The 14956-nt window shown below is 35.5% G+C and overlaps 1 protein-coding gene across 16 annotated transcripts in view; it reads left to right on the forward strand.

Annotated features, from left to right (window-relative positions):
* The window catches only part of LOC142349375 (myotubularin-related protein 13-like), a 235257-nt gene that overhangs the window by 145423 nt on the left and 74878 nt on the right, over positions 1–14956 (forward strand). For 15 of the 16 annotated variants that reach the window (XM_075400867.1, XM_075400878.1, XM_075400874.1 and 12 more), the window contains 2 exons: positions 664–800; positions 13133–13237. In XM_075400867.1, coding sequence (XP_075256982.1) covers positions 664–800; positions 13133–13237 — 242 coding nt within the window. The remainder of the gene's footprint in view (positions 1–663; positions 801–13132; positions 13238–14956) is intronic. The other variant, XM_075400880.1, reaches the window with a different exon arrangement.

Consider the following 14956-nt stretch of genomic DNA (forward strand, 5'->3'; position numbering starts at 1 on the left):
TCAAAGTGCTCTGAAACTTCAGTTGCTCAGCAAAGCAATCTAAAACGAACAAAGCTAGTATCAAAAAACGAATTCGGGGATAAACACAAAGCCCAGTTTTATGTTCCCGCTACTTGAACTTTGTGATAATAAGTCTTCGTTGCCATATCTAATACCTGTTGGCATTGATGCTATTCGCCCTATCCTCTTTAAGAAACACGAGTGTAACTAGCTACCAGATACCAAAATCTTGATATTGTCGAAATTCTTGTGCGAGGGATTTATAAAAGTATTTCAGCTGAATTAAGTGCTATTGTTAAGGAATTGTGGGGACAGGTTTTGTGCCTGGACTTTAAACTATTGCTCCGTCGTTACCCTGGAAAGGTTTGATTTCTCCTATTTTGTTGTCAGTGTAGACCAATCAATATTGTAACCATCAGAGCTGTTTACTCCACCTTATAACTGCTTTAGCTTTAGCTGTTTCCAGCAGAAGGCGAATGCAAAACGGGAGAAGGGAAGAGTTAATAACTCATGACCCTGTAATAACTGAATGGTGTGATTTTGTTCTTGAAGGAATGGAATTTCTGATCTTGATAATCGCTGCGCTTATGATTTCCACACCCTTCTTAGCCCTTTTTTTTTACATATCAAAGGATTGTTATTAACAAGTTGTTCATGTTGTAGCCGCACTTCTAGTGAAATGCTGGGACCAGGTAGCTATGCGAGCAGTCCCAAGAAACATGGCATTAGTGGAGGCAAAATGAGCAAGCTGGCCAACAGAGTTACCCACAATCTCGGAACCCTCACTCATGGATTCGGAGGTATTCCAAAGTTATGATATTTGTGATACTGTGACCTGGATAATATGCCTAAAATGTCCCCATTAACAGTAGGAAGGTCATCATTGCACAGAGAATTAGTGACTGGATTGCATTTCGATCGAATATGTAACTGCAAACATAAAAGTTATCCAACATGTGATCTCAAGACGAAATTTTTGCTGAACGAATCAGCTTAGCATCAATCAATTCTGAATCCTTTTATTTACATTTATCGGCTGGCATAAATGATTACGCGCGATTTATATGACTTAGCAAGCGAGCAGTTCCGATCAGTTCGTCGTGTGCTTCATCTTATGGGACAAAAATTGATTTTCACAAAATTGTCATCAGCCATTGTCCGAACAGCTTTTTGTGCGTATGCCACTAGGCGGATATTCTTTTCAAACCAGAGCACCCAAGCATAATATATAGTTAGTCGCTTTTGTATGCAGCTTCGCATGTTATTGATTACTAAAGAAATAACCCAGCAAGCGCTTTCTTAATAATGGGTTACCTCTCACGTTTCGAATCAGTTTCAAATGAATTGGTGAAGACAATGTTTTCGTAGAATTAGCATTGCTCGAAAATTGATGACTGGAGTTTATACCAGCAGTTTTTTCTAAAAAGGGGACAATTGACATTGGACATACGAAATACCATTCTGACAATCAATCTGTGTTTAAAACGAAAGCTTTGTTCGAATAATGGACAGACAGAGGGTGGCTCTCAAACAACGTAGATAACGCTAGTTAGGACGTCTGTATTTTCACTACTCGAAGAGGTTTATGGGGTTTTATAGGTTGATTTCGAATCGAAAGTGGGCATTGATTTATAGCCGTTTTTAATTGCATTCAAACAAAGTTTGTAGCAACTAATTGCGTCCTGGTGGACTTTTTAATGCGATTTGTAGTTTGAAGCTTTTGATTTTTGTCCTCAAGAACAGGATAAATTGGTATAAAGTCATAGGGCATTAACGGCATGTTCAGGTCTCTGTTGCGCTTAGGTCTCTACTAGTCTCCAAGTATACGTTTACCAAAACTGCTGAGGTATAATTTCATGATTTGAAGGTCAGTTTTGGGAAGTTTGGGTTTCCTCTTGAGTTATCCCCCTTCCTGGTGTTTTCTCGCCCCGCCTCCCGCAGCCACCTAATGAGGCTGCTAACAAAGTCATCACATTGCCCTCTTCAATCGTTTGACAGTAGTTCGTTGTAGTTGATTAGAAGAGACTACTAGAAGAGATATATCTATCTCTGGTTTTCTCAACGATCAAGTGTCATTGAAATACGATGTAAATTTCACTGCAAAAAAAAATTCTTTTCAAGTGAAAAAAAAATTTTTTAGTCAATCTGCTGAAGATTTTTAAAAAAATGGTTTTTGTTCATTATTAATGGCCGCCGTCAGCTTCCTAGCCGGCTATTATAGCGCTCCTATTTTTTACAATCCAAATGTATGGAATACACTGATGTGCTGTCTTTTTTTAAAAATGTTTTTGCGCATTTTTCTGATGACTTTTAGCTTTCGAAACGGGATACAGGTAAAACTCGGCGGGCATTGAGTTGCTGCAATAGAGATCCTCAGCTGGCTTTAGTAGTCTTTAAGGTGCATAAAATACTGAATTTGCTGGAACTTCTACAAGGTGAAAAGGTAACATTTGAAGTTTTGAACACAAAAATTGTGCTGTTCTAGTTTTTGTCCATTGTTTGATATTTTTCTTGAGCAGGACTTCAATTGACATTTGCTTGAGCTCCTAGTAGTCTTGTGCAGGCTAGAATTCTCTTCATAACTGTTTTTTATATGGTATATGTTTCGTTAATGCAAACTTAAAATGTTTGTCTTTTTGATGTTTGTCGTTTTAATAGCGGCCGTCAGCCTCTCAACGGTCATTATTTTGGCGCTCTCCTTTTTTAAAATTCGCTTTACTTTTGATCACGTTTTTCGTTTTTAGGTCACGGTTTTCACGTTTGACTGACCTCACTCACGGTTTCAACTGAATGGATTTAAATTCTTTAACGCATTGAATTACGCAATGTGGTGAATACGGTCAAAAGAACAAAATCATAAGATCAAAAGAAACAGTTTCAGCATATAAAGCCCGGCCATTAATTCATAGTTCAGTAAGTTATCAAAGCGATTGCTAGCTGGCATTAGTATTATGCTTAAAAGCCTTCAGTTTTGAGGCTGAATTAAGTGTCTAAGAGTCTAAGCAAATATGCACACCAAATAAAAAAATTGACACTTGAAAAATACTATGAATTTCTCTCTTGTTTTCTGTTTCAATCTCAATGTGCGTCAAGCGGATCAACGGCGGCTTTTTTCCGACAATTTACCGGCTAGTTTTTGTTTATTGATCACTGTGAACCAATGAATTATTTTCAGGGCTGCGAAATGGGATACTGGATAGTCTTTACAGGCGGTGGAATACTTTTCAACATAATAATTTCACATATTTTAGTAATTTTTAATAAAATTTAAAGTTTTTTAGTTTTCGTAAATTTTTTTGTAAGTTTTTCGAAATTCAGGGGCCAGGTAAACTCATCTAGTGGTTAATAATTGATTACTGCATATTTTCCAGTGGCAATCGAGTTGTTTTAACCATATTAGTATCCAGATTTTTAGCTGTTTTTTAAAGATTTGCATAATTCTTTTTGAAAATTATCATGGTCCAAGTTTATCGATCTTTAGAGGCTCGTGAACTTTTTTTAGGCTTTAAATAGGTTACTCGATGACCTCGACTATCTCGAATTTAACAACAATTCATTTTCGTGTTATCTTGTGAGGTTATCGATCTTTCGGGGACAATGAATTTTGTTTTTTTTCTGGCGGATGGGTTACTGGACAGATTCGTCAGAAAAAAAGGGTTTTGAGCATATCGCGAAATTTAGAAACTTTCAATAAATTTTGCAATCATCAATTTTTTCAAATTTTTGTCACATATCACGAGTTTTTCTATCTTTGGTGGCCAATGAACACCATGCAAGGCTTGTGCGTGGGTTAATGGTTGTTTTTAAAAGGATCAAATTTGGAGTTTCGCAGTGATATTTTTGTTTAGTTTGATTATTTTAGTTTCCCTAAAACTTTTGAAACTGTCTTTTTGACTGGCATTGTTCAATTGATCTGCTGATCAAATGAAGTATTTCAATCAGTTCTTTGGATTATAATAAAGGATTTTGCCTGCTGTTTTTTTTTTAAATTCTAGAATAAAAACTTGTCTGGCTTCACCTCATTTTGTCGCCTTTTCGATATTTTGCGTGAAATCTTTTTGAGTTCTCTGGGCTAGTTTTCTTCTTCGATCATTCTGCTAAAAGTTTTAAAGAGAAGTTGCTCAGCAAAGAAATCTAAAATAAACGGAGTCATAAAAAATCAAAAATACAAGCGAGTTAAACCCATAAAGCCCAATTTTGGATGTCTGGTACTTAAACTTTGTTAATAGAATTCTTAGTCGACCTCTGATGCATTTTGACATTGATACTAGCCCTTGCCTTTTCTCTTTAGGAAACTGGAGTACGCATAACTACGTAATTCAATCAAAGTAATTCGCACTTTCAAAACGGATCAGTGGCGGTTGTTTTCCGGCAATCTGCCCAGTACGTTTCTGAATTAGAAAAGAAGTTTAAAAGCAGACTTACTTTTGACTCTTTTTTCGGCAAAAATGCTTTGCCACATCATTGAGATTTTTTACCATTTTCTCTTGACATCTGAATATCTTCTGCAATTGGGATTTTTCGTGGCATTTTGCCAATGTGTGCGCCTTTATGGTAGCCTCCTTTTCGTTTTTCAAGTCTTTACCGCTTACAGTGAGCAAAAATATAGGATGCGTTGCTAAGAGTTGTTTTTTGAATGATTGACAAGCCAGTCTTTTATGACATGAGAAAAATTGTATTTTTATCAGGTTTTCCTTTTTTGCGTTTCCCGAATTTTTTTGTGCGTTTTCTCTCTCGTAGGCATTGAACAGAGTAGGTGCATTGTTATGTTCATTAGCATGAGGTTTCTGCAGGTTTTCATTTAAAAAATGGTAAAAATGTCTTTAGTTTTTTTGTTTTTTTTCTGTTTCGTGTTTTCTGTGTATCGGTCTTATTGATTGGGCGATCAATTGCAATATCTTTTTAAAAAACAAAGCTGACGGTATTGGAGGCTTGTTTTTTAATTGCTCTCAAATGAAGTTTCTAGCTAGTCCTGTCGGTCTTTTTTTATGCGATTTTTCGCTTGACCGATTTTTCGTCTGACGCTTTTGACTTTTCGTCCTCAAAAACGGGACAAACAGGTAGCGCCCAGCGGTCATTAAGTGCTCCTAGAGCCTTTCAGCTCAAACTGTTATGGAGACTTATACTTATACTTAGGGTGTCAAGGGCGGTTCTTAGAAGTTGAAGACACCCCCTCTGTTGACCCCCCCCCCCCATTGCCCCCACCCCCCCCCCACTGCGCTGTTGCCCCCCCCACCTCAGTGTTGCCCGTAAATCAGCCCCCGGTGCACCCCCCTCCCCTCCAGAGGCTAGCTACTGACGAACAACCGCTTGCTAAAAACCCAAATTTATACTATTTATCAATTTTTTCAAGCTTTTTGAAAATTTTCGACTTTTTTAGTTTTTTATCATTCTTAGGTGTCAAAAATCCTCCTCTAGGGTTTGATAATAGGTTATTGAATCGTTTCTAGTGGTAATGGAATGGTTTCAACATTTTAACATCAAGAATTTTAGCAATTTTTTTGACAAAACGTGCAATTTTTTCAATTTTTGTTGACATTTTTCCCCTTATTCAGGTCTTTCCAGACCCAGGGGAGCCAAAGAACCTCCTCTAGGGTTTAAAAATAGGTTACTGAGTAACTTTTAGATTAAATGGAATGTCTTGCAAGATTTTAACATCACGAATTCTGGCATATTTTAAATGTTTTTTGCCAATTTGTCCAATTTTTTTACTTTAATAGTCATTATTCAGAGTTTTTGAGCCTCGAGGGTCAAAAAGCCTGCGTTAGAGTTTGATGATAATTAACTGGAAAATTTTTGGTGGTCATGGATTAATTTTCAACTTTTTGTCTTTTTTTAGGTTTCTCTAGCCTCAAGGGCCACGGATCTTCCTTTAGAGTTTGATAATATGTTACTGCATAAATTATAGATGTAATGGAATATTCCTCGGAGTTTTTAATATCACGAATTTAAGCAATTTTTAAAAATTTTGCAATTATTTAATGTTTTTGAATTTTTTCGGCAACAGAGGCCCTGGGACCTCCTCCAAGGTTTGATAATAAGCTGCTGCATAGTTTCTAGAGTTAATGGGATGGTGATCATCATTATTTTACTCCAGTTTTAGTCATATTTGGATAAAATTTAAATTTTCGAATTTTTGGAAAATTTTTTTGTTCCAAGTGTATGGATCTTTATGAGCCTGTGAAACTATTTCAGGCTTAAAAAAGGGAGACCGGATAGTCTCTTGAGACAATGAAATTGTTCTTAAGATATTGTCTTAAATTTTAGCAAGATTTTTTTAAAGTTTGCAATTTTCAATCTTTTTCAATTTTTTTGTCCTTTTCTGAGTTTAGCTGTTTAGCGACCATTACTGGCCAAAGAAACTTTTCAAGTCTCAGAGATGGGTTACTTGACAGAACTTTCGAGAAAAAAAACGATTTGAAAGTTTCCTTATTACGAAGTAAACATTTTTTTTTAATTTTGCCTTTTTCAGTTTTTTATATGATTTATTTATTAACAAGGTTAGAAAACTAGAAGTTGCAGTGTCGAATCCAATCATGGAAGATATTCCTTTCTCTTTCTCTTTTTCGGTTAGGGTTCCTTTCCTTCTCTTTCTCGTTCACGTTTTAGCTCTCTCTCTCTCTCTCTCTCTCTCTCTCTCTCTCTCTCTCTCTCTCTCTCTCTCTGTTGATGCTGCACTTCAGCTGCTGTTATGTGGCGTAATGTCATCATCTCTGATCCTCATTATCAATGAGTTATAGTTGAAATGTTTTTATCATAAATGATCTAACAGGCACTTTTTAGGAAACCATTGTTAATTGCTCTCAAAAGCAATTTTTAGCGAATATATTAATCTAGTTTGTCTTTTATGCAATTTTTCGCTAGGTCGATTTTTCGTCTGACCCAGTGGACTTTTGTCTTCAGAAACGGGATAAAGAGGTAGCGCCCTGAGGCCAACCGCTCGCCGGTCGTTTGAGAGCAATTCGCCCGACGTTAGTCGGTTATGTTTAATAGTTTTTTTTTGAAACGCAATTTGTAAAAAGGTTTGTATCACAATGAACTAAATAGTTGAGTTAATTAGTTTCGGGAGTTATTTGTTCCTCTTTTTGTCTGGATTTCCTTCGAGTTGTTCTTTTTTGTTTTCTTTTACCAATCGCTTTCGTGACGTCTTTTAATCAAAAGTTAAGTCGTCGTCTAACTTACCTCTTAGTGAATTGACGTTTACATAGAGAATTTTTGGTTTAATTGAGCACATGAAATGACACTATTTTGTTTCATTGTATCCTTTTCAAATCTTACAGAACCCACTCGGTTTAATATGCTACACCTACAAATACACTGGCCCACTTATCATCTCCTCAAACTTTCTCACGCTCGCCTATACCGATATCCTTACCCCTACCCCAACACTTAACCACCTCGAAAACAGATGACATTAGTTTTTACTTTTCAGTTCCGAGGAGTGAGAAATGTAGTGTCCTTGTATAAAAATTCACATAATAATTTTTAATAGCCGCGTCAGCAATTCCAAGCGGCTATTATTGCGCTTCTTTTTACAATTCAAAGAATTTGAATTGTATTGGGGCGCTGTCTTTTTTTTACGACTCGAAGAGGAGTATTGGTTTTCTCTCGGTCTTTTTTTTTACAGGAAGTAGATTTGTTCACGCGGCATTTTGACCTAAAAGCGAAAGTGAGAAAAGCTGTGTTAGTGAACAGATTTTCGCTAAGCGAGAGAAGTTTTTTGATCATGAGCTTCGTTTAGTGAATGACTTTTTGACTTCGAAAAGTAGTTTTTGACTAAATGGCACATAGATAACCGTTTTTAGCCGTTTTTTGGTCTAAGTGGCCCATTTATTCGATATTATATTGAAAAGTCAACCTCGGAAATTGATTCCAGTGTTTTGCAGAGCCTGAAAATGTGAAAAAGTTGAAAATTGGCACATATTTCTTGATTTTTTTAGTAAATTCTTGGCTTTTTTCTATTGTTTTCTTCATTTTTGGGATCTTTTAACCGTCTTTTTGTCAAAAATCAGTTAATTTGGCAACTTCTCTTCGATAATTCATATACTCAACGCCTCTTTCTACCTAGATGTAATTTTTTTTTTAAATTTACATATGCTAATCCCATTTTGGTAGTTTTTTCCAATTTTCGTCAGTTTTTTTGTTTGTAGTTTTGTTGGGTTGTAATTGCTAGAAATAGTCTTTTTGTGCAACTTGAGGGACTTTAATTTCGTTTCATTAAAAATTCAATCATTCTTTGGCGTTAGGTTTTTGAAAAACAGTTAAAACTTTTTCATAAATTCTGTCTTAAAAGTTTTTTTGACCTTTTTTTTGCAAAATGTTTCACTTTTTCGTATTTATGAATTGTGCTTTTTCCTATTTTTTGTTCTCTTCAGGAGAGTAGATCTTTGTATCGGATGATTAGTTATCTTTTATATGTCTTGAATGCTGAACAATGAAATGTATTCGTTTTTCTTGAATTTTTTATTGATGTTTCAAAAATCAAGAATGTGTTCTTGTTACGGTGTTCCTTACATTGTGCCCATATTCTTCACATTTTAGTTAGTATCATTCTATCTTTGTCATGGCATCTACATTTATTTTTGGTATATTGATTTTTTCAGTTGTTAAAAATGAATGATTTCAGCTTTTTCTTAGATTTTGGTCATTTCTTTGGTTTGCGTTTGATTTCATTCAACATAAGGCAGTACTGAGAGTTTGATAGCCAGCCTTTTCCACAATTTGCACTTAAGACTATTTACTTCAACTTTCTTCCGGCCTTGGTATTAATTTAAACGATTTTTTGCCTTTGAATATTCTTCTGCTGCTTATGACTTTTCTATGATCAATTTAATTTTTGAATTAGTATGAAATCATGTTGTCTAGCATATGTACAACAAGAAACAATTGTGTGTTGTTTTTTGTCTTAATTGCAGTGATTAGAAGCGTAATTGTAGGTGTTTTCTGATTCTTAAATTTGAGCTTTCTGTTTTGAAAGACTCAACTTAGTTTCTAAGATTATTATCTGCCGTTTGCTTTCGCGATCTTTTTCAGATTACAATCATGAATTATTTGAGGGCAATTGATATTCTTGTCGGCTTTTTCAGTCCAGCACTTTTTTGACCTCTTTAAATATTTCGGTTTTAACGTTAGGGCTTTCTCCTTATCGAGCTTATGTGTCTCGTAAAAATGACAGTCCGAATCTAACCCAAAAAGTCTAGTGGTCTATTAAAGGACTGGTTGTCATAGCCACAAGCATGTATCGCGGCTATTTTCGGGCAGTATGCCGGCTATGTTTATTTAATAGAGTTTGGTTGTTGATAGTTGCTAAACGGTACTTAACTTGTTCATTCATTCATAAAATTTTTGGCTGAGTTGTGACCGTGAAGTCTCTTCTCACTCTTACGGGCGTGAGTTTTTGTCATGCTCTTGTATAATTTTTTGGTCACACATGATTTAGAAAGTTTTAAAAACAAGGTCGCTATCAATTTGAGACATCGCAAATTATTCTTTTCGTAGTTTGTTTCAATTTTTCGTCGACATTTTTGAATTGCAGCTCTACGGAGCTATCGCGGCTGTTTCTGACGACTTGTCAGCTATGTTTTCGGCTCTTTTTGTTTCGGGAGGTGTTGGGTTTGGCTAGCATTCTTATCACTTATTTTCCTTTTTTTGGTAAGAGAAAGATGAAGTCGATTCTCAAATTGATTACTTAGTTGTTAAAGTATGAAAGGTGGCAAGATGTTTTAATACAACGCTCTGATTCGTTTTCGGAATTTTCTGGCTATGTTTTTTTTCAACTGAAGCACATTGGCAACTAATTTTTTTTCGAACCTTGACTTATGTTTTCGAACGTTTTTGAAGGGGACATTGAGAACATTTAGAGAATTGTTAGTTTTTTGATCTGCAGATTTTTGAAAGTTTTGATCACTTAGGCTTGACAACCCATCTATTCCTGATTTTAAACTGATCAACAAACACGAAAAGTTCTCCAATTTTTAAATGTTCTGGAATAAAGTGAGACATTACTAATAGCTCTCACACGAAGCTAATAGCAATTAAATTAGTCCTGTGATCCTTTTATGCGATTTTTCGCGTGACCCATTTTCTTTCCGTCTCACTCCTTTAGCTTTTCGTCCTCTTTATCTCCTTTTTTTCTTTTTAATCTTTTCCCCAGGGGCCACTTTTTACCTGCTATGTTTTTAATTTTAGTTTTTCGTTGATTAATAGCCGCATCAGCTTCTCAGCCGGCTATTATAGTGCTTCTATTTTTTTTACAATCCGGGAACTGGATTGGATTGGTGTTGTAACTTTTTTCGAAGATCTTTTCACACATTTTTATGACTTTGATCTTTCAAAACAGGATAAACAGGAAATGCCCTGTGCACTATAAGTTTCATTATAGGCCCTTAGCCGCGTTTAGTAGTCCTTCAAGTGCTTAGAGAGGTGAAGCTACTGGGAAGGCCGTAATCAAAGGTTAATAGGTCATTTTTAGGAGTTTTTGATCCCAAAATGGCGCAATTTTTCACGTTTTCAATTTTAAAAATTTATTGTTTGATCACTCTTGAGTTGACGTTTGTGTGTTGAAGTTGATAAATGTCTTTTGCAAGATATAATTGTGTTTTTATGGCCATTTCATCAGCTATATGTTTTGGTAATGCAAAAATGATCACAAAAAGTGATTTTAATTTTGTTAGGGGTTTGATAATATTTTTAATGTCACAAATTTTAGCAACTTGCTGAAAAAGATTTCAAGTTTCTGTAAAATTGTTGTCATTTTTAGTGTTTCCCGCCTCAAAGGCTAGAAAAATTCCTCAAGGGTCCGATAATAAGTTTTTGCATAGTTTGTAATTGCCATAAAGTTCTTTTCAACATTTTAGTGTCACAAATTTTAGCAATTTTTCGATAAAATTTGCATTTTTTAAAAAATATTTATCTTTTATGAACTTTTTGTCCCACTGGTCAGCTAACCTCCTCTAGGAATTGCTAGTTTGCTTTTGCTCAGTTGCTGAGACCAATGGAATTGTTTTCAACTTTTTATCACAATTTTTCTTCAATTTTATAAAGTTTGAATATTTTTCATTTTTGTAATGTTCCTAGTTTATCGATCTCTATGAGCCAATGCAACCTTTCCAAATTGGGTTTGAATAATTTTCTAATTTTTTTAAATATCTCATATTTCTCGATTTTTGCTCTTTATTGTCCAATAAACTTCTTTCAAGTCTTGTGAAATTGGGTTAATGAGTAGCTTTATTTGGATCTGTTTCTTTCCTTCAAGGTAAAAACCTCATGAGTTTTGGCATCGGTTATATTTTTGTTAATAGCCGCCTTCAGCCTCTCAACGGCAATTATTTAGGCGCTCTCATTTTTTTTCGCTTTACTTTTTGATCCCGTTTTTCGTTTTACGTAAGTCACGATTTTCACGTTTGACTTCTGACCTACTTCAATGTTTCAACTGAATGGTTTTTAAATTTTTTCACGGATTCAATTCCGCAATTTAGCGAATACTGTCAAAATCAGAAGATCAAATTCAAAGGTAACCATTAAGTTATTGAGAATTAGGTTATCAAAGTTCATTGAGTCTTCGCTAGCTGATCTTGGCATTAAGTTTGTTAACTTTATTTTTAGAAGCTGAATTAAGTATAAATTTAGAATCCAACTGAAACTGCGCGCCAAACTAGAACACATTTTTACACTGATTTTAGTTTCACAACTTTTGAGATTTTTTCTTTTTGACTGGAGTTGTTCAACTGATCTTCTGGTCAGCTACAGTAGGTCTTTGATTTTCAATGATTTCTTAGGAATGTATTTCAGGACTTGTCCTGTTTTTTTGTCCTGTTGCTTCTTCAATTTTTTTTACTTCGGCGTGCTGAATTTTTTTTTTGCTTTACCTTAGCTTGTTCAAACAAAAAACATTTTGCACTCTTCTATCGTTCTGCTTAAGTGTTTCTGGACAGCAGTTGCTCAGGATAGCAATTCAAAATGAATAGAGTCAGTGTCAAAAAACGAAATCATAAATAGCAATGGATAAACTCATAAAGCCCAATTTTAGATGCCCGTTACTAGAATTTTGTTCTTAGTTACCATCTCTAATGGTTTTTGATTGGTATTGATACTATCCCCTGTGTCGTCTCACTTTGAAACAGGCGCATGTTCAGCTCCAGATTGACATCAAATTAGTTTGCACTTTAAAACGGTTTGTGTAAAAAATTCAATTTTTTGATTAATTTTTCTGTTGTTTCAATCGCAATCTTGATTATGGAAATCAATGGCGGCCATTTCCGGCAATCTGTCGGGTATGTTTATCTTTCTATTATGGGGAAATTCAGTGCACAATTTTGATTTCGAATGTGTCTTCGAATCGTTTTCGTTATTCTTCGGTTTTTAGGCAAGTTTCGGCTGGATCGTTTTTTGTCAGACAGATTTGACTTTTTAATTGCTCTCGAACGAAGTTTGAAGCAATTATTGTAAACATGTCTGTCTTTTTTATGCATAAGTTTTGTTTGACCATTTTTGCGCTTGTGTTAGAACAATCTGTCCTTTCGAGCTTCACTTCATTTTGAGTGATTTTAATTGCTCTCATTCTGAAATGAAGTTTTTTTAATAATATAAGAATGATTGTTAGCGGTTGAATAACATCGCCGTTGTAGCTTCGTGGTCAAGATGTCTGACTGCTATCCTGGAGGTCGCTGGTCAGAACCCCTATCAGGTAGCAGGTCCAAGTTTTTGCACCAAAAAATTTAAGCGATGCCCCTAAATTATAAATTACCCGTGCTTGTCGTTCGAGAGCAATTGATCGGACGTTAGTCGGTTTATGTTTGTCCGATGGCTTTACTGGTCTCTTAAGAAGACTAGAAAAGGAAGACTTGGGCCCGTAACCCACCCCTCCACCACAGATAGCTCCACGTCAATCGTTTGAGAACAAGTCGTCTGACATTGTCCCGTTACGTTTTGATAAAGTACTGAATAATTAGCACTTTGATAAATTAATCAGGTGACATAGATTGTTCGCATGTGTAACACCGATAACTGCCGCAATGTAATCAATTGGTAGATGTTGCTGATTAGAGGAAACAGATACTGTTTGTAAGTAGAGAAAGGTACCTAGATGTGTGTTGATTCCTACCTATCTATGTTTGTATGTTTGCACTGCCAGGAGGCGGCAGTAGTGGTCTTGGCTCCACCCCAAAAACACTTTCCGTGCCCAAACGGTTGTTCATGGTGGGCAATAGTAGTAATAGTAACAGCAGTAGCACTACTAGTAAGTACATTTAACCACACCCCCGTACCTTCCTGCATATGTACCTACTTCACCCACTTTCTTCGCTGTTTGTCAATATGTTGAAGCTTTCGATCTTATTTGGAAAATAAATTCGAGAATGGCGTGTTATGGTAATAACGGTTTATTTTGATTAAAAAGTTTGACTGTATTATACTTCCTCTGAATATAGAACCTTGAACGAATCAATTATCTGCTCTTTTTGACAAACGTGGAAAGTTATCTTTCTTGATTTTTGGCAGAAGTTGGACGCCCCACATAAAATCGAAAGCTGTTGCAATAATTTGTAAATATCTCATCACTAAAATTTGCATCGACTTCTCAGCCCACCCTTTACACCAGACATCTCATTTCTTTCCATCTTAGATATGGACTGAATCATTAAACGGCAGCTTTTAATTGCTTGGCTTCTTTTCGCATGGTTTTGTAAAAGCTGCTGTGAACCTTTGAGTTCCTGACTTATTTTAATGCACCAAAACACTAACTTATTGGAAATCTGATTCTTTAAGTTCGGGTTTTATTCTTGCGTGGCATTTGTTGAGACAACTGTTGCTGAACAGTGTCTTTTGCGGAGATATTAGTCTTATCTGAAATCTTTAAACCGCTATATAAACCCTCGAGCGAACATAATTTTTTCACCTTTTTCTAGACTACTTGACTTTAATGCATACTATGAACTGCTAATGTAATTAGCCGTCAGCCTCTCAGACTCTATTATTTAGGAGCTACCCGTTAATTACAATTTGGTGCTCGGTCTTCTGTTTTACAATTCAAAAAGTCAAAATTGTATTGGTGCGCTGTCTAAACGACACCAAGAGGAGTATAACTGTAGCGTATTTTTATGACTCGAAGAGAATTATTGGAGAAATTCTTTTTATAGCTGCGAAGCTGTAAGCTGAGCGAAGCTATATTGCGGTGCTCTTGGTTTTTTTTTGTTTCGTCGTCTGACGCTTTTTTTTCGTTTTACATTTGTTCACACAGCAAAGCTGAAAAAGTCAAATTTTCTGAATGACTTCCTCCTCTCACTAACGGCTTTTGCGCGCGTGACGTCATTTCTCACTCGCTTTAGCAAAAGTTTTTAGGTTATTTGCGTGATTAGATTTTGATCATACGTGACTTACCTCACTCAAAAAAATGACTTTTGCACTTTAAAACTTCAGTTTAATTTGAATTTGTTTAAGGTCAAAGGAACTCATATGTGCAGTAAAGGTCCCTAATAAGAGGCTTCTGCAGAATGAAATTTAGCAAGCTTTATTAATTTATCGCTGAATGTTTTTACCTAGTTTTTTGAGCGGCGTCGATTTTTTTTTTCAATTTAGATCTGTATCTGTTTCTATCTCTATTATATGGCACGCAGGTCTATTCTTTCGCAGCTATTCCGGCAATCTGCCGGCTATGTTAAATCAATTGAATTTTGAAGTTGGAGTGAATTTGAAGCAAATGAGAGTTAATTGAAATGCGTCAATAATTTTTGGAGTAGTTTGATTGCTGGAAAAATCGATTTGAGTGAAGAGTATTATTTGTTCATACCGCTGTTTTCGAGACAGCGAGAAATTGATGTGTATAACAACTGTCTATGAGTGACGTACATTTTGTTCATACGTGGCCATTTCAGCAGTGTTTTCATTAATTTTGGTTGTTAATGATTGTGTTTGTATTGATAGTGTTTTAAAGTTTTTTGGTTTTTAGTCTTATGGTAAT

Source organism: Convolutriloba macropyga, chromosome 11 (assembly GCF_964194025.1).
Source record: "Convolutriloba macropyga chromosome 11, txConMacr16.3, whole genome shotgun sequence".
NCBI lineage: Eukaryota > Metazoa > Xenacoelomorpha > Acoela > Convolutidae > Convolutriloba > Convolutriloba macropyga.